Source organism: Pogoniulus pusillus, chromosome 4, assembly GCF_015220805.1.
Source record: "Pogoniulus pusillus isolate bPogPus1 chromosome 4, bPogPus1.pri, whole genome shotgun sequence".
In the NCBI taxonomy this organism is placed as follows: domain Eukaryota; kingdom Metazoa; phylum Chordata; class Aves; order Piciformes; family Lybiidae; genus Pogoniulus; species Pogoniulus pusillus.
Window position 1 is genome coordinate 13007254 of NC_087267.1, and position 27298 is coordinate 13034551.

Genomic DNA, 27298 nt, shown 5'->3' on the forward strand with positions numbered 1-27298 from the left:
CAGGGACGGCGACTCCACCACCTCCCCGGGCAGCCCATTCCAGTGTCCAATGACTCTCTCAGTGAAGAACTTTCTCCTCACCTCCAGCCTAAATCTCCCCTGGCGTAGCCTGAGGCTGTGTCCTCTTGTTCTGGTGCTGGCCACCTGAGAGAAGAGAGCAACCTCCTCCTGGCCACAACCACCCCTCAGGTAGTTGTAGACAGCAATAAGGTCACCCCTGAGCCTCCTCTTCTCCAGGCTGAACAATCCCAGCTCCCTCAGCCTCTCCTCATAGGGCTGTGCTCGAGGCCTCTCCCCAGCCTCATCGCCCTTCTCTGGACACACTCAAGCATCTCAATGTCCTTCCTAAACTGGGGGGCCCAGAACTGAACACAGTACTGAAGGTGTGGTCTAACCAGTGTAGAGTACAGGGGCAGAATGACCTCCCTGCTCCTGCTGACCACACCATTCCTGATGCAGGCCAGGATGCCACTGGCTCTCTTGGCCACCTGGGCACACTGCTGGCACACTGCTGGTATGACTCAGCTCTAGATTGAGATATCTAAATGCAGATGTCTACATGTGTGTAGACACAAGATTTGCTGCACTAACACATGCCAGGCTAATAAATCACATCCAGCCTGACATCTCATGCATAGGCAAACTATCAACAAAACCTGTAGCGTGAGGCCTATCAGTAACCAAGGAGGAGATGGGGCCTAGAAAATATCCCCTAGGAAGAAAAGAAAAAAGATCTCATTCCAAGTAGAAACAGCCTCCAAACTAAGTTGACAAGAACCTGATTGAATCCTGCTAAAGCATAGACAAGTTCTGTTGTATCCAACATAGCACCTATGCCATGGGTTTAGCCAGCTCAATCTGCTGGTGAGTATTTGATACAGAATCACAGAACTTCAGAGGTTGGAAGGGACCTGTAGAGATCATCAAGTGCAACCTTGCTGCTGAGGCAGGATCACCTAGGGTACTTTGCACAGAAATGCATCTAGGTGGATTTTGAAAGTCTCCAGAGTAGGAGACTCCACCACCTCTCTGGGCAGCCTGTTCCAGTGCTCTGTCACTCTCATTGTAAAGAAGTTTCTCCTCATGTTGAGGTGAACCTTTCTTTGTTCCAATTTGTAGCCATTGTTCCCTATATTATTGCTACCCACCACTGAAAAGAGAGTGGCTCTTGACACCCACACCTCAGATATTTGTACACATGGACACGATCTCCTCTCAGTCTTCTCTTCTCAAGACTAAACAGCCCCATGTCTCTCAGCTTCTCTTCATAGGGGAGATGCTCAAGTCCTCCAGTCATCCTCTTGGCTCTCTACTGGACTCTTTGCAGCAGGTCCCTGTCTCTCCTGAACGGGCGTGATCACACTAGGGCAGAGTAGAGTGGGAGAATAACCTCTCTGGACCAGGGCTGACATCATGCCAGTTTTAAAACCAAAATGCTGCCTAGAGCAAGATATCGTGGGTCTGACTGTAACATGACAGGTTTCCTGTTTCTGGTTACGGCTTCTGGTTTCCATTTTGGAGTGTTGGCCTTTTCTTCTGGGCTAGCTGCAGGCTTGGGGGGACAAGGGAGGTAATTTCATAGCTGGATTCTGCTGGTGCTTCAGCTTTTGCTCTGCTTTTCTGCAAAAGAGGCTAAGGTAGTTGTACCATGTACCATTTCCATCAGAGTCCTTATCTCAACCACAGGGCTTTTTTTTACCTCCCAATTTTGAAGAAGGAGGAGGGTGGAGGGGTGTGGGGAGTGAAGGTTTTCTTGTGAGAGTGGGCTGTCTTAAACTGGGACATACACACAAGTTGCTTGTGTTGTTACTGTAGTAATGCAGTTGCAGAGCAACAAGCTCAGTGTGAATATCATTCCTTTATTAGCTTTGTGAATTACATTACAGCTAGAAAGTGGATATGGGAGTGAATTTATCCTGAAAGAGGATTAAGAGCTTCATGTAGGCTGACACACTAAAAAGCAGAATGGAAATTGGGCCAAGTATGTGGAATCAGAACCAAAGAGCCTTTGAGTTAAAAATGCTCTGAGCATACAAGCTGACTTGTAGACCATTATTACTAACAGCAACCCTGACAGCCTAGCTGGACACCAACCTCTCAGTAGAACTGGGATTACACCATGTGATAATGCATGTGCATGCACATTATTTCTAATATAATTGGGGGAAGAGCATCACCAAGATCAGAGATGAAAAGGACAGATGGTTCATCCTGCCCACATCATTATAAATCCAGAACTGCATGTTTTCTCTGGTGGTTTGCTGACTAAAACATTTCGCTGCTCAAGCCATAGTATGTCACTCCAGGGATGTTACAAGCCCCTGTCAGTATGCTTGTTTATTGCTCTGTCCCTTGCACCACACTGTGCAATTATTCTGCCTTTAAGTGCAGACAAGGAGCTCAGCTGCTGTACAAGCTGCAGAACTTGAGAAAAACTTGAAATGTTGCTGAATTCATCAAAATAAATCGAGGGAAATAAACAGGAAGAAATTAACTTTTTTTGCTGTCAGCATAAAATCACAGAATGCTAAGGGTTGGAAGGGACCTCCAGAGATCAAGTCCAACCCTCATACTACTATATTTTTCAAGTACCAAAGCTGGTATACTTTAAGCATATCTGAGGTCACAGATCTGTTTTTCAACTTCTTTGCAGCAGTGAAACATAAAGAGTTTACAACAGGGCTGAAGAAAATTGCATCAGGTGGCCATATTCACTTTCTTATTAAAATGTAGCTTTGTTTACCAATGCACTAAGTACTATCAGCTGTTATTATCTTCAGGATGACGTGTGGCTGCTCCTGTGTGTCTAAAAAAGCAGGTTAATTTTAGACTGTTAATTAACTCAGGACAAGTATACAACATTAAACACAAAAGCTGGATGGCTTCATTCAAGCCTGGATTACATCAGTCTTACAGTAGCTTTCCTCCATGGAAACCCAGGCAACTATACCACTCTTAGAAGAGGCCAGTGTAATTGTTAAACACAGCTAACATTACTCACATGTAAGTCAGAATCATAGATTAAACCAGGTTGGAAGAGACCTCCAAGATCATCCAGTCCAACCTAGCACCCAGCCCTAGCCACTCAACTAGATCATGGCACTAAGTGCCTCATCCAGGCTTTTCTTGAACACCTCCAGGGACGGTGCCTCCACCACCTCCCTGGGCAGCACATTCCAATGCCAATCACTCTCTCTGGCAAGAGCTTCCTCCTAAAATCCAGCCTAGACTTCCCCAAGCACAACTTGAGACTGTGTCCCCTTCTGTTGCTGGTTGTCTGGGAGAAGAGACCAACCCCCACCTGCCTACAACCTCCCTTCAGATAGTTGTAGACAGCAATGAGTTCACCCCTGAGCCTCCTCTTCTCCAGGCTAAACAGGCCCAGCTCCCTCATCCTCTCCTCATAGGGTTTGTGTTCCAGGCCCCTCACCAGCCTTGCAGGTAGCTGGAATCCTACCAAGGTATGCAGATGCAAGCCCATAATCCTGGCTTACATCACAATCCATCAACAAACCTTCCATGACTAGCTGATGCATTATAAGTCTGGAATTTTACCTGGCCTGTGTCCTAAGGATTAAAGATGGATTTTACCTTCAGCATTCTTGCTAGCAATTCAGCAAAACTATGTCAAGTATTGCTGTCATTAAACACTTCTACTGCGTGATACAGGAGAATGAGAAGATTTCTCAGACTGATATCCCACACATTTTGATGGATTTACAAGTCAAAAACAAGCCAGTGAAACCTGCACAGAAGCACACAGGCAGATGCACTTTTATGCAGTTGAGTATTCTAGGTGCCAAAACAAATCATTCATCCAAAGTGCTTCAGAGTAATATGTTAATAAAAAAGACATGTGACAGGCAGCGCATTCCTTCATCAAAAATAGCTCTATCTTGTAAAAAGCATTTGGGCAACCAGCAACCCCCCTGATAATCTGGGGATCTGAATCATAAACAGGATATGGGTTGCATTATTTCAACAAATTCCCAAGTTTCTGTTACTGGTATTTCAAGTCTGTCCAGATATCGGACTGGTGGTTCCCATAGCAGGGGCATCTGTGCTCGGGTGATAAGGATGGGCTGCATTAGCATTGCAAAGCCGCTGCCTGTTTCCTCACATGCGTCCTCAGAAGACTGATATTGTAAACAAAGCATTAATGAAGGAAAAACAAGCAAGACCAAGCTTTGGCTATATACTATATAAAAAACCAACCAACCAACCAAAAGTTTCCCAAGTTTGTTTCCTGACTCATAGGATAGTGAAAACTCAGTACAGGGAACATATAAAACTGATTTTTTAATCAGATGTACTCAACTAATACTGAGGCTTCCAAAGATGGGGAGAGGAAATAAAGAAGTCTGTAAATATAACTTCAATTTCTAGTGAGGATGATAACTACACTTTTCACAGTTCTTGTTCAGAAGCAGTGGAGGAGGTTAGGCTGTTCTGAAAATTAAGTTTCCCATTCTCTGGAGAACATCATTAGGCTGTCATGTCCTGATACAGCACCAGCATGGAGATCTAAGTATTGCAGAGACATTTCTCTAAAATCCTTCATATCCATGCACAAACATTCCACTGTGTAGCAGTGCTTAGCAAACTACCTAACCAACAAGTATCTTAAGTGGGGACATCAGCAGTGGCATTAGCTCAGAGCCAAGTAAGTGTGTGTCCAGTTCTGGGCCCCTCAATTCAAGAAAGATGTTGAGGTGCTGGAGCATGTCCAGAGAAGGGCAACGAAGCTGGTGAGGGGCCTGGAACACAAATCCTATGAGGAGAGGTTGAGGGAACTGGGCCTGTTTAGCCTGGAGAAGAGGAGGCTCAGGGGTGATCTTATTACTGTCTACAACTACCTGAAGGGGCATTGTAGCCAGGTGGGGGTTGGCCTCTTCTCCCAGGTAACCAGCAATAAAACAAGGGGACACAGTCTCAAGTTGTGCCAGGGTAGGTATAGGCTGGATGTTAGGAAGAAGTTCTTCACAGAGAGAGTGATTTCCCATTGGAATGGGCTGCCCAGGGAGGTGGTGGAGGCACCGTCCCTGGGGGTCTTCAAGAAAAGACTGGATGAGGCACTCAGTGCCATGGTCTAGTTGACTGGCTAGGGCTGGGTGATAGGTTGGACTGGATGATCTTGGAGGTCTCTTCCAACCTGGTTGATTCTATGATTCTGTGATTCTATGATTCTATGATTCTATGTGGGTTGTTTATAAGACACAGTTACCTACATGAACGGAACAGAAGCACAGAGTAAGGACACAAGCTTGATTGCTGTGGGCAAAACAAATATAAAATAACCCATAATGAGATAGCCTGTTGGAAAAGTGAAGTGAGAAAACACTAATGGCTGCATAGGGAAAAAAAAAGGCGAGAGTGCATCGGATGCATGAGCACTGTACAGGCTAAAGTTGACATTCTGTTTTCTATACATTGTGTCAAGGTGAATTTGTTTCAGTCATCCCCCAGTATCATCAAAGGGCAGGTCACCAATATGCAGTGGTGTGGCTCTTTGCCCTACATTTTCTTTTCACTATTTAAAATTCTTAAGCAATTATTAATTAGTATTATCCCTATAATTATTCCTCTCTCTTTTTTTTGCACATTCATCATCATTATGCAGCTTAATGTGATGTTTTCACCTTAAATCTTTCCTATATGTCAAGCCAATATCCTCATACTGATCATTATTTTAATGTGGGGCTTGGAATTTCCTCCAATTTGCAACAGATTTGTCACTTAATTTGATTTGAAAAGCTTGCAGAGCTGCCAGTACTCCAAAGAATTCAAATTTCAGGTGTCACTCAACTTGCTACTGCCATAATTCTTGGTAATTTATGTGGAAACAGTTATTAGACATTGGTTTACCGGGAGAGGCAATTGGAGGGAAAAAAAATGCTGCTGGGTGCACTGACTCAATTTTTCAGAAAAAAAAAATGTTGTTAGAAAAATATTTGAGACTCAAAGACTTAGAGATGCTGGGGACAAGGAGAATGGAGGCCTGGCAAGGTCCAGTTGTATACAACTATTTAAAGCCCACTGGAGAGCAGTGAAGGAGAAAAGGACCTGGGTGTCCCAGTGGGTGGAAGGTTGACCATGAGCTGGCAACGTGCTCTTGTGGCCAAGAAGTCCAATGCTATTCTGGGGTGGATTAGAAAGGTTGTGCTCAGTAAGTCGAGAGAGGTTCTCCTCCCTCTCTACTGTGCCCTGGTGAAGCCATATCTGGTATATTGGCTCATCAGTTCAAGAAGAATCTCAAGGAAGTGCTTGAAAGAATCCAGCACAGAGCCATGAAAATAATTAAGGAACACCTTCCTATGAGGAGGGACTGAGGGAGTTGAGGCTCTTTAGTTTGGAAAGGAGGAGGCTGAGGGGTGACCTCATTCATGTTTGTAAATATGTAAAGGGTGAGTGCCAAAAGGATGGAGCCAGCCTCTGCTCAGCGATGCCTAGTAACAGGACAAGGGGCAATGGGTGGAAGTTGAGGCATAGGAAGTTCCGTGGAAACATGAGGAAACTGTGAGTGTGACAGAAAACTGGAACAGGCTACCCAGGAAGGTTGTGGAGTCTTCTTCTCTGGAGATATTCAAGACCTGCCTGGATGTGTACCTGTATGATCTGGTCTAGGTGATGCTGCTCTAGCAGAGGAGGTTGAACTGAATGATAGTTTCAGGTCCCTTCCAGCCTCTAACAGTCTGTGATTCTGTGAGTTCAACACACCTTTCACTGCTCTGAGCAGGTCTTCCACTCAGCCAAGTCAAAAAGCCCAGCATATTAATCTATTCCATTCAGTCTTTTTATTTCTAAAGTACTTTCACTTTTACTCCAGTTTTGACTCTGAAGAACAAGCCTCACAAACATTTCCACCAAAGTCATGATATGTTACAGAAAAATCCTTCATAATTCTCTTTAGAAGTCAGAAAACAAATCCTGAAGCACAAATGTGATGGTACTTGGCTGTAACAGACAATACTGGTCTCACAGGCTTAGAGTCTCTGTCCCTTCTGGCTTCTGAGCTATTTCTTTCTAAAAGCAAGCAGTAGTAAAAAAAATCAGCATGTCCTGGCTTAAGTTAAAATAAAAAGGAAAGGCAAAATTGTCTGGAATGGATTTAGCAAAATGGTTGTTTTTTGAATGATCATGGAAAATTGGAGAAATGCCTGAGGACTGGAGAAAAGCCAAAGTCACTCCAGTCTTCAAAAAAGGCAAGATCCAGAAAACTAAACACCAGTCACTCTCAGGTGATGGAGCAGCTAATTCTGGAGGTTCTCTCTAAACACATAGAAGAGCATTTATCAGGAGCAGCCAACATGGATTTACCAAGGGGAAATCGTGTTTGACTGATGTGAGAGCCTTCTATGATGGTGTGACTGAGTGAGTAAATATAGGGAGAAGAGTAGATGTTGGCTACCTTGACTTTAGCAAGGCTTTTGATGCTGTCTCCCATAGCATCCTTGTAGGCAAGCTCAGGAAGCATGAGTTAGAAGAGTGGATGGTGAGATGAACTGAGAATTGGCTAAACAATAGAGCTCAGAGCACCCTGATCAACAGTGAAGAGTCCAGTTGGAAGCCTGCCACTAGTGGTGTTCCCTCGGGGTCAGCACCAAGGCCAGTCTCATTAAAATTCTTCACTGATGGCCTGGATAAGAGGACAGAGTACCCTCAGCATGTTTGCTGATGGTACCAAACTGAGAGGATTGGCTGCAACACTGGAATGTGCAGCCATTCAGTGAGACTTGGACAGAATGGACGGCTGGGAAAAGGGGCACCTAAAGGTTCAAGTGTAAATGTAGAGTCTGCACCTGGGGAGGACCATCACCATGCACCAGTATAGATTAGGGGTTGACCTGCTGGAAAGCATCTCCATGGGGAAGCATCTTGGAATCCTAGTGAACAAAAAGATATCCGTGGCACAGCAAGGTGTTCTTGTGGCAAAGAAGCCAAATGGTACCCTAGAGCATATTAAGAAGAGTGTGCCCAGCAGGTCAAGGTCAGTTCTCCTCCTCCTCCACTCTGCCCTAGTGAGACTATATCTGGAGTACTGTGTCAAGTTCTGGGCTCCCCAGTTCAAAAGGGACAGAGATACAGTAAAGAGACTCCAACAGATGGCTACAAAGACGATTAAGAGGCTGGAACACCTGTCTTATGAGGAAAGGCTGAAAGATTCGGGTCTGCTTAGTCTGTACAGAGAGGATCTTCTATTAATAAGTACAAACATCTGAAGTGTAGATGTCAAGAAGGGATCAGTCTCTTTTCAATTTCACCCTGTGATAAGACAAGGGGCAAAAGACACAGGAGGTTCCATCTCCACATGAGGGTAATGGCACTGGAACAGGCTGCCTGGAGAGGCTGTGGAATATCCTTCTCTGGAGACTTTCAAAACCCATCTGGATGAGTTCCTGGGTAACCTGCCCTGGTGATCTTGCTTTGATAGAGGAGTTGGACTTGATGATCTTTGGAAGTCATTTCCAACTCCTACCATTTTCTGATTCTCCAGTTCCATGATTGTGAAAAGAAGTTACAAGGTCTGCACACCTTTAAAATAGTTACAAGAGCACCTAGATACAGTCAGCTCAGCACTGCAGTAGAGACAGACATGGCTGCTCATGTGGCCAGGCCATGTGTGGAAGAAGTAGGACACCATTTGCAACATGCCTAGTACGCTTTTAATAGTTAATCAGCTCTGAATTCACATGTCTTTCCTATCAAAGTACAGCACAATTGTAAAACCTCGCTGTGTCAGGGTAAATATTTGTTAAACCACATAGATAACAGCACTTAAGGCAGTAATTCAAAAGGCTGGTTTATGTACTAACACTTTCTATACTTCATAAATCCATCTTACATTTGGTCATTTATCATCTTACCCACAGCATTTGTGGAGGAAGAGTCAAATGAAAGTACTGCCCTAGGGCACCCTTGGAGAGCCTCAATGCCACCTTCTCCAGTGCCACTAAGTGAGAAATATGAAACAAATACTGGGAAGGAATTCCCTGGGAGGGTAACATCACCTGTTATCTTCCTCACACCACCTCAGGGATTCCCACCCTCAGGAATGGCTGAGCACACCACCAGCACTACCATTAGAGGCACTTTCCATTTTCATGCTGTCTGGAAAGAAGAAAGAAGGGGGAAAAAAAAGGTGGCCCAAGAGACTGCACAAAACAGAGCCTTAAAAAACATCTGGGGCTTAGAAAATCCATGGCTTCTGCAGACCACAGCATGCATCTTCCTCTGCCTTAATACAATTTAGAGAGGATGTACTAAATCTCACAGGGTCTTGTTTCTTCTGTTCCATTTTTGATGCATTATTTACGTAGGTGAGTGGTCCCAAGGCAGGAAACTAAAGACATCTGTTCAGACTAAACATGATTAAGCATCCACTGTGGCTAGTCACAACTCCTCACTGTTACAGCCAAGTGTGAAAAAGAAAGAGCACTCATCTCATCTCCCATTTCCTAACTTCTCCCTTTTTCATTCAATCAAACAAACAAGAAAAAAGTGAAGTGAATCATAGAATCAACCAGGTTGGAAGAGTCCTCCAAGATCATCCAGTCCAACCTAGCACCCAGTCCTAGCCACTCAACTAGACCATGGCACTAAGTGCCTCATTAAGGCTTTTCTTGAACACCTCCAGGGACGGTGCCTCCACCACCTCCTTGGGCAGCCCATTCCAATGGCAAATCACTCTCTCTGGGAAGAACTTCCTCCTAACATCCAGCCTATACCTACCCCAGCACAATTTGAGACTGTGTCCCCTTGTTCTATTGCTGGTTGCCTGGGAAAAATATGTATTGCACTGCCCAGAGTACTGATAATGACACAGAAGCCTGAAAGACTGCAGGTGACTCTGGCTGCATCATTGTTTCTAGAAGGAAAACTCTCTTTTTCTCCCGTAGAAGAAAACAGCCTTTGCATCTTTCTAATCCCAGGCAGAGTAAGGACGCACATGTTACTGTTAAAAAACAAACAAACCAAATACCCCAAGGCTTCCAAATTGAATCATTTCTAACAATGATGGTGCAGCATACTACTACAAACATAAAACTACCCCAAGCAGAGACTAATATCATTTTCTGCCTTCCTTTCCCCACCACAACACCATTACATTTCAGGTTCTGTGAAGAAAAGTGGAAGGGGACTGAGACAATGCCAATGCAGGGAAAGCACTGGTAGCCCAGGGCATGTTTTTTTATGTGTTTAATTTGCAGTTTGTGCACCCATTTGGCATATGGGTGCAGCTTAGGACTCATCTTCCCTGCTCATAGCTATGATTGATTTCTGAACATAAAACCAGTCACAAACAACAGATTTCTGTGTAAATATGGTTGTGACTAACTCAATCTTGCTTTTGAGATGAAAACAAATAACAAAAGCCAAAATTGATGTCTTCATTATATTCTTTGTTGTGAAAATCAAAAATGGAATTCAGATCTATTGTAAAATTTGCAATAAACATGCTAGGAAGAGAGAGGCTGGATGCAGCTATATGCTATCTAAATCAGTCTTTTGTGTCCAGGACTCTGACAGAGACAGATAGCACAGATTTCTTTTCAAATGTCTCCTACAGGAGAAAACCCCTTTGATGCCGCTGGTTTTACGTCTCTCTTCTATTTTGATCAATGACAGCTAAATTATAGCTGTGTCTACAGAATGGAGCAATAAGGCATTTTGTGTTAGTCTGCCAGCAAGTTGAGTGGACACTGTTCACATCATAACTGGCCTAATCAAGGCTCAGGTATAATTTTTCAGCATCTCCTTCCCGTACAAACAATAACATTCTAATGCCAAGCTACAGAACATTTTCTTCCTGCTTAGCAACAATCCCAAGGACGTGCTACCAGAGCTTCTGGTTCAGCTTACAGTAAGTAGTTATTTTATCCACAGCTACGGTTTCATAACTGGATTTGGTTACACAGCACTACAAGGAGCAGGGAGACCTGAAATATATTTTAGAAATATAACATTTAGCAACACACAGGGTGAGTTGTTGCTTACTTGACATATTCTTGTTATTCCTGGGTGAGACTAAAATCTGTCCCCTCTTCAGTTTTACTGATATTTCAGCTATCAAATCAAACCCGGAATTGTCAATGAAGCAAACAGAGACTTGGAAAGAATTCTGAATTCTATGGAAGGCAAAAAATGGTGGAACGACTAAAATTAGTTGCAAACACTGGCAAAAAAACAAAGTTGTGGCCATCTGAGCTACATTTCTAGCTCGGACATAAAAAAAAATAGAAACAGAAGCACTCTGAGTGAAAAGGATAGCATGACAGGGATAGGGCATAAAATGGCAACAATAGATAATATAATTTCATTGGAGCAATGAAAAACTTTATATCTGGAAGCACAGCTTGTCTCTCTTTTCTATCTCTTCTGCCTCTGCTGCTTTGGCTGCTGCTTGGCTTTTGCTGTGCTGCTCACTTCATCTCTACTCCCTCTAAGGTCACTTATTCTGTAGCAGTTTATTTGTTATATTTAGTCTAACTGTAAAAATACTATTTCATTTTCTAACTTTCCAAATACTGAATTGTGGTGAATTTACTCTCTGGGGCAGATCTAAAATAAGTTACTGGGGGAGAGATCCACCCATAATAGAAACTACATCTGACTCTCTGTACATGAGCACCAAGAAATTAGAACAGAATTGCACGCTACACAACCACACCAGCACAAATCCTGGTGCCTTTGGTAGTTTTTGTAGTACACTTGCAATACCAAGATGCCCCTAAAATACATGCAATTGCCTTTGCACATAAGAAATTTCTGTGTGAGGCTTCTCCAGTATGGCTCTCATAAATAGTCAGCAAGAGGCATCTTTATAATGCACTTACCCAGTAGCTGAGAATTGATGCTATCAAAGTTGATGCTTCCAGCTATCATGAGTGTATAGGGTTAACACTCCTGGGGGAGTGACCCTGAACCTGACCCTAGGGGTCTTGGCCCCTCCTCAGGGGTGGGCCACACTCCAGGTGATGGTTAGCCCACTCCCCCCACTTCCTGTGGTATAAAAGAGACAGGAGTTTCCTGTCTCTTCCCTTTTTCTCCTTTACCTGTGTTCACTCATGACCACACACTGATACTGCATACCAGCACAACACGTGGCAGCCACGAGGCAGAGACACCATCACACTACTCGGGTTGTATCCATCCCTGTTTGTATTTTGCTGTTTTCCCTTCCTTATCCTTTGTAAACTCCCCTACCTCCAATCCCTTTTTTCTAAGTTATTGTTAAACTTTTCCTTTTAACTTCCAAATCGAGTGAGATTGATTTATTTGGGTGTCCCTACCTTTATCTCTCTCCCTGTCTTTTGGGGAAAGGAGGGGGAAGAGGGGAGGGCACTCTATAAATTCTATAAATTGTCATTGGGTCTACCAAATTTATAAGAGTCTCTGGGAACCTGCATTTGAACCCAAGACAATGAGAAAAACATGGAACACATCGACTATTCTATGCAGCATTTGCAATAAATCTGGTTATTAGAACAAAAAATGAATATGGAAACCCCAGAAAATTCTGTTAAGGACAGTGCACAGTCTTATTTCACAGACATGCCAAATTAAACAGGGTACACATCACGAAACCTTTAAAAAATAGCTGCTTAATTCACAGAGCTCTGTCTCTTTGGTCTATCATGATTGCTTTCCTCCTTACTGGCTCGCTTTCCTGCCAAATCAAAAGGCCTGCTGCATGCCCTTAACTTCAAGAACTAGCACTGTCATGACAAGAAAATTGAGCTCCACCAAAATAACTCCCAGCTACAGTGAACGGGCCACGAGCTGATGATGCACAGTGAAGTGCGCTGGGCACAGACAAGTTGGTATCACAATTCTCAAAGCGCAAACATTTCTACAAGCATAAAAGGCAGGCTAAACTGATGGATTTAAATAGAGCAAGTGCAAGGTTGTCTGAGACAGGCTGAGATCCCTGACACAATTTGCTGCCTTGACTCTCTAAAACAAAATGTATTTGGAAAATACTTTTCCCTTTCAAGTCCCAGATATCATTTGTTTAGCTGAATGTCATCAGGCTCCACTTAAACCAGTGAAAGACAATAAAGAGAATAAGGACAATAAAGAGGCTGGATGAGGCACTTAGTGCCATGGTTTAGTTAATTAGAACGTGATGGGTTGGACTCGATCTTGAAGGTCTTTTCCAACCTTTTCCATGATGTGAGAAGTATAATGACTTTCCTGCAAATTACTTGCCTTAAAATACCACAGTATGCTGTAAGAGAAAGTCATGCTGATGAAAAGCCAGCTATATCCAAGCACAACACAAACTCCTTTACACTGCTATTTTGCACTGATTTATCAACACACATCTTTCAGCCATGTCCTCTAAGCAGAGTCAGTATGTCTACTACACCAAGTTTTAGGTGGTTCTCAGAACTGAGCAAGTTTCTTCAGGAGAGATAATACTAAGCAATGTAGTAATTTCAAACTTCCATAGACACCATCTTAATTACCCTTTCACTGACTAGTTGTTTGGTGGAAAAGTCACGCCAGAGTGTCGTAAGTCTACATACTTCAGTAGCTGAACAGTGCCTCCACCACAAGGAGCTCACAGTCCTTGTGAGCCAGAAAAACAAAAATGCAGTTATTTTGTGATTTTGCCCTTTGTGGAAATTCTATCAGCCAACATGCATGGCATCCCAGTGGTTGCCTCTTAGTTTCCAAAATTCACTATGATTTAACCCCAGTAGAACTCCAGGTCTCAAATGATAGTGAGCAGCATTGCTCAGTCGCAGAGAAAGTCACTGCGTGACTCACAGGTCACCTAGCCTAGGAAGTCTTAAGATTTGTAATCTTATGAATCTCTTTCATCTACTTTTGCATTCTCCATGCATTCCCCCATGCTTCCATTTGCATTCTATTTTCCCTGTTTGACAAAGAGAAAGGCAAAAAAGGAACAATTTGTTTTGTCACTCATCAGCCTGATTTGGTAGGAAACTCCTATTTACAAATATGGAGTCAAAACACACAGATTGCTCTGAAAAGGATATGCCTATAACTTGGTCCTTCAAGAAGTGGGCTTATTGCAGAAAAACAGTCCTTGTCAGTGCCCATGAGAGGAATATCAAGTACAGCTAAGACAGTATGCACAAAACTCACACCAAAGTGCTTTCAAATCCATGTCCCTGACTGTTGCGCATGTTTGGGCAAACAAATTATGGCAGTTTATGAAGAAACTCTTTCTGTACCAAGATATTGATGCTCAAAAATGCCACAACAAAATAGTGAAAAGTAAATTTAGAAATTAACTTCACAGTGCTGTCTTGTCATGCTCTCATCCATTTATAGACAGCTTTACTGTTAGATAACAAGAGCTGCAAGAAAGTTTTAGAAGAAACACATCCTTTTCCAGAAAGAGCTAATGCTAATGTGCTCTCCCGTGCACACCAAATAGTACTTAGCACTGTTTTGTCTGCACAGTTGTTTTATTTTCACTGACTGAATGTGGCACATCTTTGAATCATATTTGCTTTATCTGTCTAGGGGGAAAAAAAAAAATTATCCTCAGGAACACTTACAGTCAATCTGGCTCTGATATGGAAACATGTTTTACATGTTCAGTGTTCGTTCCACATACATACTTTGCAGCAAAAAAGACGAGAAGACAGAAAGTCAGTATGAACCCAACACCTTTTCTACATCATTGACAGCCAGCAGAAGCTACACAGATAAGACCAACCATGTTGTTCAGTGACTCAGGGAAGACAGAGCTCCTGCCTTCTGAATTCAAGATGGGGAACATCCCTGACACAGAAGAATTAAAAATGAGTAAACAGTCACTTCAAATATCTAATGAATCCATCAGAAATTCTGAGAAGAGTCAGTACATTCCAAGAGAAATTGTATTGATACACCATGTGAAATCAAATAACTCATAGCACTGTTTTTCCTCTCTTATTTTTTTTCTTTCACTCCTTTCTACTTTTTAATTAGTACCCAAAACCACGCAGACCTATGAAACAATCCAGAATGCCTTAGGCAAATGATACAACATACACATATTTGTAAAGAGCATTGGCTTTTCTTCACTCTATCCATGCAATTATTCTGTTTATGCTGTTTAACATTCCACATACTTGTTCCATGACTCTAACAAAGATGAACTGTAGAAGAATCATATCAGTGCTCCTAAAAGCCATCATCCCGTTGCTTCCTTTCACAATTATGGAGCTCTTACCTGTGCAGGAATAATCATCAATGCGTATATATCCTGTTTTGCAGATACACATGAAGGATCCTGGCGTATTCACACATATGGTGTTCTCACGACAGTAGTGTCTTCCCTCAGCACACTCATCAATATCTGTGAATAAGGCAAAGAGGAACACGAGTTAAATTCAGTGGTGCTCTTTGCAATCCCTCCATACGCTGCTATTCACTTTCATCGGTAGTGGGTTAGACTAAAAGGTCAAACAGCAATGCATTCTGGAAACTTCTTTGCTTTCTCCTTTAAAATAACTGCTTGGAGTGTTCAAACAAGAGAAGCAGCATGAGCTTTCTGTGAGCAGTTGTTGGCAGAGTTACAAAGAAGATTACACTGGCTCACATTTTTCCTTTTGAAATGCTTATGATCTGATTCCTATGATGTAAATAAGAACAAAGCAACAACAACAACAAAAACAACCCTGGGTTCTTACACAGCAGACCAACTGCCTCAGCACTGAAATGTCATCCATCACTGTACCTGTACAGTCACTGCAGCAGTACACAAAACACACTGCTATAGGAATTTTTTCTAACATGCATTGATGCTTGGGAAGAAACTGTAATATTTGAAAAGACACTAAAACTTATAATAAGTTTCCCTTAGAAATATAAACTAGCTAACTTATAATATTTAGATATGTAAGCGCATACAGAATCAAAGAATGGTTTGGATTAGAAGGGTACTCCAAAGGTCATTAGTCCAAACCCCCCTGCCACCAGCAGGGACATCCTGCACTAGTATCCCAGAGGGCCTGTAGGCCCAAAAAGAGGCTTGTTTATACCTTGCCTTGCCTGGACATGTCTTTCTGCCAGGACCTCTGGTTGTAAACAGGTTGTGTAAGCCACACACACCCAGCTGGTGTCTCCCTGAGGCAAATCCATGCAATCCCCATATTTGGGTAAGTCCAGGCAAGAGCTTCTGCCTATTATGGTAAGGTTTGGCTAACTGCCAACCCAGTTGGTCATTCTAGTGGCCAAAGGGCCCATTCATCTCAGCCCACAGTCAATAAATAGGGGTGCACAGGTAAACAACGTGCTCTGACCCTGCCCACAGCTCAGCTCAGACCACACTGCAGCATCCTGCTGCTCTGACTCACTTGCATGGCTCAGACACAGCTCTGACCCTCACTTGCAGCGCTCAGCCGCTCAGACCCCACGCTCGGATGCCATTGCATAGCTCCAATGCTCAGAGGCTCAGACCCTCATGCTTTGATTCAATCGCAGCTTACCTGCCTGCATACTTTAGATTCAGAGCTCATTTAAGCCTGCACATAATATATATATAAGGAGCCTATAGCCTCCTAAGCCAGCTGTGCTCCAGGGATGGGGCCTCTACCTCCCCGGACAACCTGTTCCAGTGGTAAATAACTTGTTCCTAATGTCCAGTCTAAACCTTCATCCTGATCTGGCTCTCAACTCCAAAACAACCCTCCAAAATGTACCAATACTTTTAAAACTAAGGCAGAAGGGTTCTATCTATACCTGGTATATCCATGTACCTATGTAGACTGGATATCTATACACACACCATATCCAACAGGAATCTGAAAGAATCAGATTTATGTAACAATCTGACCAAAGGAATTGCAACCTGAGAAAATACTTGTTGCAGTGGAATATCTGCTGCGATATAAAGTCCTAGAGCAAACTGCAGACATAAATCATGGTAGACATGGACTTCAAAACCTAACTGGTTTGCCTTGGGCTGCAAAATTAGAAGCATTTGTTGTACCATGTGCAACAATGTTTAAGACAGAGAAAGCACCACAAATTAAAAGCAAACAAACAAACCCACCCAAAAAAAACTTCTTAATATGCCACAAAGAAGAAAAGTTTTCTTAATTTGAAGGTGCTTAGTAGCATATTGTTCCTGTAATACCAAGGACAGCGTTCCTGAGATGCTCTGCACAGCTGGTTATTTTGTTATGTACAACCTGCCACTGAACCTTCCCACATAAGTATGTTAAAAATCAAAAGGGTGGACTGTAGGCTTGGGGGGGTTTCTGCTCATCAGTTTTTATTTCCTCCATTTTCTGTATGCTTACAGCTTTCAGAGTAGAAAATAAAATCTTTGAATGAAAAGCAGTGTTGTGTTCCTGACACTGATGACAGCTCAGAACAGCAGACTGGCTATATAAGCTCAAATAAAGGTTGACATCTCAATGACGTGATGCTAAATGTCAAAGGTGTTAACTCCTGTACTTTAGCCCTGCTTAGGTCGTGTGCTTATCTGCAATTCCTCCTCTCTTCCAGTGCCTATAAACCAATGGCTACCTAACTGTACTGCTTGCTTGCTTCCCCCCTCCCCCTCCTTTACATTTCCAGAAGAAAATTTTCCTTGCAGTATGGAACAGTGCAATACACCAAATATTAGCAATTCTGTAGTCATCTCCTAATTTCATACAGTTTAAAAAAAAAAAAAAACAACCTTCTGTTTTCTCTGCCCAGTGCAGCTATTCTGCTGGATTCTGCTGGAGAAGCTGCCTGCAAATCATGAAGGTGTTCACTGTGAATGCTCAGGGTGGTGAACCCAGCCTACTTTGCACACATTCGCTTCCTAAGTATTTCATGGCCAATATACTTCAGCTGGTGTCCTTCCCTTCCTTCCCTGTAAGCTCTGCAGGTATGGAATAATCATAGTGCTGCTAGGGTGCTGGTTTGGAAAAGGTAATTTTGTGATTTTCATGTACATACATGCACACTACCTCACCCCCAAAAAAAAAGTTTTAAAAAAATTAAATGTGTACTTAAAATATACCAGAGCTCAAAACACATTTTGTCAAAGTCATCTAAGAGAGCAAAACAAAACAAAAAAGTGAAGTTATCACAAGACTACCCCATAGGCATCTGGCTTTACACAGAATCACAGAATGTTAGGACTTGGAAGGGACCACTGGAGATCACTGAGTCCAACCTCCCTGTCACCTATGGCAGACAGCACGGGAACGCATCCAGGGTGGTTTTGAAGGTCTCCAGAGGAGACATCACAACCTCTCTGGGCAGCCTGTTCCAATGCTCTATCACCCTTATCATAAAGAACTGTGTTCTTGTGTTGAGGTGGAACTTCCTGTGCTCTAGCTTGTATCTGTTGTTCCTTGTCCTATCACTGGGCACCAGTGAAAAGAGACTGGCACCTTCATCTTGACACCCACTCCTCAGATATTTATAGATTCTGATAAGATCCCATCTCAGCCTCCTCAAGACTAAGCAGCCCCAGCCTTTCTTCACAGGGCAGCTATTGAAGTCCTGCAATCATCCTTACTTGGAAAATGGCATGGATCTCCTGACACACAGATGTTCTGCTGAAACGTAACTGTGCAGTTGACAAAAAGAGCCAGCAGTCACAACATATGCCTCGGCTACTACCACAAACGATGTCACTTGTATCTTTCATAATTTCAGTTCACAGCTCCATATTAAATTAATGTTGTTGATTTGTATTTAAGCAACAGCATCAGTCTTCGAGTAATTAGAGTCCTTATGTTCTTGGCATCAACAGACTGCCTAGGAGCTGGCTTTGGCACCCTCAGAAAATTCTACATAAAGATCCAAAGCCTCAAAAGCATTAAATAGAACTTTCTGAAAGCTATATTAATGATTGCTTTGGCACGTATGTAGCCACAGGAGACTCCAACACACTAATGGTTTTCATTTTATAGTGAAAAAGACAGAGCTATTCTGATTCAAACCTCCTAATTTAGAAGTGTTCTAAATAAAAGCTTTCATTTTGCCAGCATATCACATATTGATGTTTTGCACAATGTTTTATTTATAATTCCATTTATTTCAAAACCTTGATTTTTCAACATGGTAAAAAAAAAACAACAACACAAAACAAAACAAACAAAACCCCACAAACAAACAAAAAATGAAACAAAAATTAAAACTGATCAAGTTAACTTTGAAGTGTTTCCTTTCAACAAGTCTGGATTGGTTTAGGGCTTTTTTTGTAAGCTAATTTGCAAAGATACTACCCAGGGGGGTTTGGTTTGGTTTGGTTTGGTTTGGTTTTGTTGGGGTTTTTTTGTTGTTGGATTTTTTTTTGTTTGTTTTTGGAATGGCCACTGAGAAACAAACCTCTTTCCCATCCAGCTCTTTGGAAAACCTATACAGAAGGCAAAGGAAATGAAGTTAACATAATTGCTACTATCAAGCCATTATATTAAATTGGCACTTCAAGATCCTAATCGGGAGTCAAAACTCCATTGTTCTACACCATGGGCACACAGCTGATAAGAAGCTCCTTTCACATACAGTTTGCAGCTTTAGCACTAAATTGTGTCACCACAGGGCACAAAAAATAATTAATATGAAAAGACTAAAGCAGCAGTCAAATGACAAATAGTGACACAGACCCATCACACTAAAACCATGCTGTTCCATTTCCCCTTCAGCACTGCATGTGCATGGTTTGTACACATCAGGTTAAGGTACTAGACATCAAGAAGGACTGAACTGCAGCAGGGAAAAAGCCCAACATCTGTTCTTTTTCAAAGCTACCAAAATAAAAGCCTTTTTACCCTGCTTATTCTTGAAACACTGGTGTAGCCTTTTATTCACCTCTAGATACACTAAGCACAACAGAAAACCTGATGCATTTCAGTATCTCAGAGAGCATAGGACATTTATCTTCATTTTCCCCTGCCAAAACGGCTAGTTAGCATATTAATGCACATTAACATCTGACTGTTTAGCCAGTAAGATGCTGAAGTCAGTTCAATAGGATGAATGCACCACTCCAATGGTTCCATGCATTCAACAAAGAAGACTTGTCTGCCTGGAGTCTGCTGATGGGATACTGAGGCACCAGCTGTGATATACCAACAACAGTGTAGTCATGGAGATCATCAACCTACTCCGTTCCCAGTGGAATAGATAAAGGAGGCATGTCTGGGAAAATTGGTTAGTGCAAAACTGTTTGGAATCTGCACTTCAATGATTTATTTATACTTGCAAAGCCATGAAAACTTTAAGCAGAAATCTGCCTTTCTTTATCCCCCCCCAAGCACTCAAATTTTATGCAAGCCGCATAGCCCAAGTTTCCCTGCATCCCTTTCTCCTGCACCCTAATGAGTTTGCTTCCCCAGACTGAAATTCCCAGTGATGTTTTACAATCCTATTAATAGGAAAAGAACGTCACCTACAATCTATAAATCATTGTTGGCCAAACCCTCACAGTAACAAACAAAGCCTCTCCATAGGCCTCGCTATCTATCGCTGCCTTTATCCACCACAAAAGCTTGCCATGATAAACTAGTTTGGTACTAAGTCAGTAAATCTAGGCTGTGAAGACAGGGGGCTATTTGCAGAAGTGAGGATCCTTTATGGACAGTGGTCCTGCCTCCAGCCATTTCCTTTAAAACTCAATGCTATCTAAAAATCAGTGACCTCCCTGGTCACATTTACAGAGGCCAGGGGAGGCAGAATTTTTGCACAAAAAAAAAAAAAAATCATTCCAGAAGAAAGCAAACAGGAGTTAAAAAAAATGTATTTATAAAAAATGTCTCTCGTAGGTACATGTAAAATTACCCTGAACACAGGGGCAGGGCAGATTAGACCTACGATTTTAAAACCAAAACCCTATGTTCTTTTTTTGTGTTAACGCAAGGTTGTGTCTTCAGAGCCCAGAAATGTGATGCCTCACATTTGCTTTTACAACTTCACTAGTAAACTGTCCAGTTCTGGGCCCCTCAATTCAAGAGAGATGTTGAGGTGCTGGAACGTGTCCAGAGAAGGGCAACAAAGCTGGTGAGGGGCCTGGAACACAAAGCCTATGAGGAGAGGCTGAGGGAGCTGCGGTTGTTTAGCCTGGAGAAGAGAAGGCTCAGAGCTGACCTCATTGTTGCCTACAACTATCTGGAGGGAGGTTGTAGCCAGGTGGGGGTTGGTCTCTTCTCCCAGACAACCAGCAACAGAACAAGGGGACACAGTCTCAAATTGTGCTGGGGGAAGTATAGGCTGGATGTTAGGAGGAAGTTGTTGGCAGAGAGAGTGATTGGCATTGGAATGGGCTGCCCAGGGAGGTGGTGGAGTCATCATCCCTGGAGGTGTTCAAGAAAAGCCTGGCTGAGGCACTTAGTGCCATGGTCTAGTTGATTGGATAGGGCTGGATGATCTTGGAGGTCTCTTCCAACCTGGTTGATTCTACGATTCTATGATTCTGCCCTGAGGTCTCAGCTGCTAAGAGCAAGGGCATCATTTACCTACCATTCTTGGGAGTCTTTGGCCTCTTCCCTAGTCGAGCAAATGACAAGGACACGCTCACACACTGCGTTAAAACAGTCAAAATCATCTCAAGAATGCACAAAGGCCAATGAGGGGACCTAAACCAAAAATTAACCTTCACTGCCCACACCATGCTGCTCCCAGCAAAGAACCTGGGAGACTGACAACTCGCTGCAGCAATGCATAGGGAATGGGCAGCTACTGGTGCCTGTTGATTTTTATTGAATTATCAGTAGACCTTACGAGAAACTGGGTGAGTTGGATTATAAGTGTCAGAACTGTTGTAACTGAACTAGTAGGAGATTATTATACCTTGACTAGACTGCTAAAGCATCAATAGGTGAAAAAGAAAATCCAATTACTGGATCTTCACACAAGGTGTGTTCTTTCCTTGACCACAACTAACCTGCACATTGTACACACACACATTGTACACATCTTGGTGCCTTTCCCTTCACATTATTTTAAATCTCTCATCTTAAGTTCCTGATTTCTCTGTCCATTTTCTGCAGCCTGGGAAGGGGCTATTAGGGCAGAAAATACATTTAAAATAAAAGCAGTCACTCGAGTTCTGCTTGAGAAGTTGACAGAAGCACTAGATAGCTTTGAAAGAACACAATGCAACACCACAGCACTTCAGAAACATAATTTTTAACAGTACAAAGAGTTGTTTTTGTTTCAACTTGCCCCAGTTTTTTGGAAAGGAAGACAGTCTGTTGAGATAAAACTGTCCTCGTTAGACATGTTGTAGGAAATGTTGTTTAAAAGCTACCTGTGCAATGAGACTCTTGGAAGAAAAATAAGTCTTCACCTTAGTCATGTGAAAATATCACTGGACTCCACATACATTATATAGCTTTTTAAAAAGCAAATATACATCACATTGGAAATTTCTGGAAACAAATACAGCCTGTTGCTATGTCATGCTTTACCTGGCAAACTGCATCTTACAATTCGTTCAGACAGCAGTGTACACATGATGAAACAAGTGATTACATATAGCAATCTGTCAGACAGGAAGGCATCCTAGGGGGCTTTTCCTTAGGCACCAAGATACTTATGTGATGTAGCTGCATAATAAGAATATAAAGGATTTTGAGATAATTCCAAAACCCAGAAAAACTTACTGAGATTCCAGGTCATGATCTATTGCCCTTCGGCACTGTACTCACCTAGATGTAGGTCTTTAACTCTGAATTGCAAAACAGCATGTTCCTGTTTGTTTCGTTTGTTTGGGGGAAGGGGTGTTGGATTTGGGAGTGTTGGGCTTGGGGGATTTTTTTTTTTCTTCATTTGTTTGTCTGGTTGGTTGATTGGATTTTATGTGTGTGAGTGCGTGCGCGGGGGTATTTTGGTTTTGATTGGTTGGTCTTTCTTTTCTTTTGTTTTGTTTTTAAATACAATGGTTTCCAATCATCTTGATTTGTGAAATTTGAATTTAGAAATACTTGCCCATGGTACTACATTGTGATGTTTGGGTTTTTTTCCCCCATATTTTAGAAGGGATGTTGCAGAGGGGAAATTAATTGATGTGAGATGATATTTTCCAAAATTAATATTGTTTATTAATTTTGATACTCAGAACTCTGGCTACCCCTGACCATTAGTTTTAATAGTATTTCAGTTCTTACACAGTCATGGAAGCATTCTATGGATAATATCTAGATCTAGTAATAACCAGCAAAATATATAAACATCAATTGAACTGGAAGAGAAGGTTTTGTGGTCAAATGCTACTTGCGGTCAATATGCCACTTGCCCAGTAGGTGGGCTCGAGCTCTTTTCTGCTCTGTGGCAGAAGGCAGTAGAGAATTACAAAGAGGCATTTAAGCATTTACTCACAGATTATTATTACCCACTCGCAGGGGCCAGCCACAGTCCAGACAGTGCCCAAATGCTTTCAGGGGACTCTGTCTTGTTGGACATTGAGGCTTGAATCCTCCCAGCTTCTGGGGAAAGGATGCAGACAATCTCTGACCTTGTTCTCCTGACTCCTTCTGGAGGATCTGTATATATGTCCAGGAATTCTAGGCAGGACCTTCAGGTGCAGCAGGCAGATGTCGTGCAGTCTCAGCACAATGTCAGGCTGGCCACACAGGCCAATCGTGTGCAGACATCCCGGGTCTGCTCCTGGTAACTGGCAGCAGTGGAGTTTAGCAGGCAAGCAATAAGGCAGTGTGCAATAGCAGCAGGGCTGGGCACAGCAGAGAGAGCAGGGCAAAGAGCAGGGAAGCAAAGCAGGGAAGCAAAAGCAGGTTGTTCACCTGCGCATCTCCTTTTATCAATGTGGGCTGAGATTAATTGCCCTTTGGACACAGAATAGCCAATCAGGATGGCAGTTAGCCAAACCTTACCAAGTCAGGCAAAGCCACAGGCTCACTTTTCCCTAATTTGGGAAAAGCAGAGGCCTTGCACTAGGCAGGCACAAGCTAAGTGTGTGTGCCTTACACCACAGGACCCTGGGCAGGCCAGGCTCAGTGGCTCCAGGTTTTGTGTCCGTTTCCTGCGCTTGCCTCTCTGGTGGAGCAGACAAACATGCCTAGGCAAGGCAGGACATGGACCAGCCTATTTTGGGCCTATCAGGCTTACCACAACATGGGAAGTATGGAATCCAAATATTTTTTTACAAAACCTGTAAATATATATCAGCTTATTCTGAGGAAGAGACATCACAGACTGCGCACAGGTAAGCTTCTTGTCAGAAGACAGATGCGCAAATAACAGGACAGTAGTAACTTTAGGGGAGATTTCATCGCCCGCTACCTGAAAGGACATTGTGGAGAGGCTGATGCTGGTCTCTTCTCACAGATAACTAGCAACAGAGGAGAGAACAGCCTCAGGCTGCAACAGGGTAGGTACAGAATGCACATTAGGAAGAATTTTTTCACAAGAGTGGTCAGGCATTGGAATGGGCTGCCCGAGGAAGTCATTCAGTCACCAACCCTGGACGTGTTTAAAAGGTTGTTTGGATGTGGTGCTTGGGGATGTGGTTTAGGGCTGAACTTTGCAGAGTAGGGTTATCAGTTGGACTTGATGATCACAAGGGCCTTTTCCAATAGGAATGTTTTTGTGATTCTGTGATTCTAAGCTGAGGGAAAGCCTCGACTGTATCTGAGATTTGGTCAGGGTCTAAACACGTAGCACATTCTCAGAAGCTGTCCAGTAGACCACTGCCTATTCTGCATAAATAAGTGACAATATCAGCTGTTGTTCAAACAATGCCACACTAGTTACAGCACTACAACAGATCTAATCACTGTGGCCACCATTGCTCTGCACTCTTTATGAAGTTTGGTTTAATGCCAGACATTTATCATAGGATCACAGAATGTTAGGGGTTGGAAGGAACCTCAAGATATCACCCAGTCCAACGGCCCTGCCAAATCAGGATCACTTAGGGTAGGTCACACAGGAACACATCCAGATGGGTTTTGAAAGCCTCCAGAGGAGGAGACTTCCCACAACCTCTATGGGCAGCCTGTTCAGTGCTCCATGACCCTCACAGTAAAGAAGTTTCTCTGCAAGTTGAGGTGCAACTTCCCATGTTTCAGTTGTTCTGCGTTCCTGAGTTCAGTGTCTTTGTTAGAGCTCTTGGACACTCACCCTCTACAAATCCTAAGATGTGTTTCACTTTTAGCTTGATGTTGTAAAAATTATGGGGAAAGAAAATCAATCAGCTGCCTGTGGGTACTTCTCAGCACAAGCAGCAGCATCTGATTATTTCAGTAGTCACCTTCCCGCTACTAATGAAAACTGTAGACAAAGGCAAGTAAAGAACAACATGAAGGCTTTAACTTCTTTTCTCTTTTGCTTCAAGGCTGCAGATTTAATCAATTTATATGAAAGCTTTCACCTTAATTTCTCTCTTCAATACAAAATGTAACATATGTTTTTACTACTGCTGGGAAAAGGATGCTCTTGGTACAATCAAGAGTCTCCTTACCAGGTACTGGCAACACAGAGAAGCTTAAAAGAGCTTCTAAAGGTTGCCTTTATATCACTATTTTACTTTTTTACCATTATTATTTTAATCATAGTAACATCACTGTCAGTCCTGACTATGAGTTAATGATCAAATCAGTCTGAACAGACTTCCTGTAGAAATAATTAAAATCAAATAAGCTTAAATCACAACCTGCAACTTGTACATGTACAAACTATCCCACTGCTACAGGTGGTAGGACTCTCTGCACCTCAGTATGCACCACATTTTGTGAACTGCTGTCAGGGATATGCTTTGTTATCTTTCTGCCAGATGACAGACAAAATGGATCTAGACCCCTGTGACACACTGGCACATTAGAACTGGCCTGATAATTCTCCACATTTAAATTTCTCAATAACGTAATGATGGAAACAAGATGACATTGCCTTTGCTGAGGAAAAAAAATACATTTTTATATGTAATGAATAATATTATATTTTACATTTCTTATTAATAATGTTTAGTTATTTTTATGGAGATTTGGAAATAGCATTTTGCCCTCCTGGAGCCAAAGGTTTTCTTTCTGCATGATTAGTTTTCCAACACAACAAAGTAATTATTCAAATGCTGCCAGCTGATGGAGATAGAAAGCTTTATTTCTTAGCTCTATGTGATACCTTTACCACATCTCACTTACAAAAGAAAGCATTTGTATATGAAGAGAGAAGTTTGGGTAATCTTCCCAGCTGCACAAAACTGACAGTACTGCAGACCTCCTAAGCAGGATTCAATACTCTGGGGTTTATGTCCATTACAGAGGGCTCTACCTTACTTAAGCTCTTCCCAATATTACGCTTGCTTGATTTAAAAGTGTCTTGTGGGCTACAATACCTGGCCAATATGATGCAACACACACCCTACTGTAATTTACTACTTCACCTTTCTAAGTGTTGTTGTCCTCACTGCAATCTGTAGAGATCAGGCTCATTCTGAAAACACTATTTTTGTAACCCAGTAGTTAAAAACAAGATGAACAGTAAAATTAACTTTCAAAGTAAGTGAAGATGTGTACTGTTTGTTGTTGGGAAGAAGATGGAATAAAGTATTAGCATTTTTATCCAAACACAGAGATAGACACAGATCTTTTCAAGCAAAATGAGAACATACAATTCTAAGCTAAAGAAATGTCATGAAGTCCAAGCAAGTAGTGCTTCTGACCTGCTTCAGATATCTGCTGTGGAAAAAGACAATTCATCCTCTATGACTGCTTACTTTCCTTCAATGACTCAAACCAAGCCAGCTTATTCAAAGGCAGATTTCTAAATTAAAGACCTTCTCCCCTCGAGGGATAATCATCAGTGAAGCTGATGCAATTCTCAAAAGCAGAAAGAGTCACTCAATCTTTAGTCTCATGTCAGCTGCTACACTTGAAACTAGGACAAACATGTCAACAGCAGAGAAACTAGAAGAGATAGTGAGGAGAAAAAGATTAATTAGAATAAAAATGGGAAATGTTCTGATGATCCAAATTTGTCCTGTGCTGTGCAACTAGTACAGTTCCAATACAAGTATTATGGTCTGTACACCCATAAGGTAAATTTATAACAGGTGGAGAGTTGACTTTGGTTGACAATTCAGCATTTATCAGCTGCTCACTCACTCCCCTCCTACAGTGATATGCAGGGAGAATTAAAAAAGCAAAAGTGAGAAAAATGCATGGATTGAGATAAAAACCATTTCATAAATTGAGGAGGAAAGGGGGACGGGTAGAGAAAGGTGGTTCAAAGGTAATCACTCTGCAGTTCCCACCGGCAGACTGAAGCCTACCCAGTCTTTGAGCAACAGTCATCTTAGAAAGGGGAGCCCTGTTTTTACTGCTGAGCACAATGTTTTATGGTGTGGGATATCCCTTTGGTCAGCTGGGCT

At 42.4% G+C, this 27298-nt stretch overlaps 1 protein-coding gene across 1 annotated transcript in view; it reads right to left on the bottom strand.

Annotated features, from left to right (window-relative positions):
* NELL2 (neural EGFL like 2) overlaps window positions 1–27298 on the bottom strand; it is a 189238-nt gene that overhangs the window by 70442 nt on the left and 91498 nt on the right. The window contains exon 13 of the mRNA XM_064142220.1: window positions 15194–15319. Coding sequence (XP_063998290.1) covers window positions 15194–15319 — 126 coding nt within the window. The remainder of the gene's footprint in view (window positions 1–15193; window positions 15320–27298) is intronic.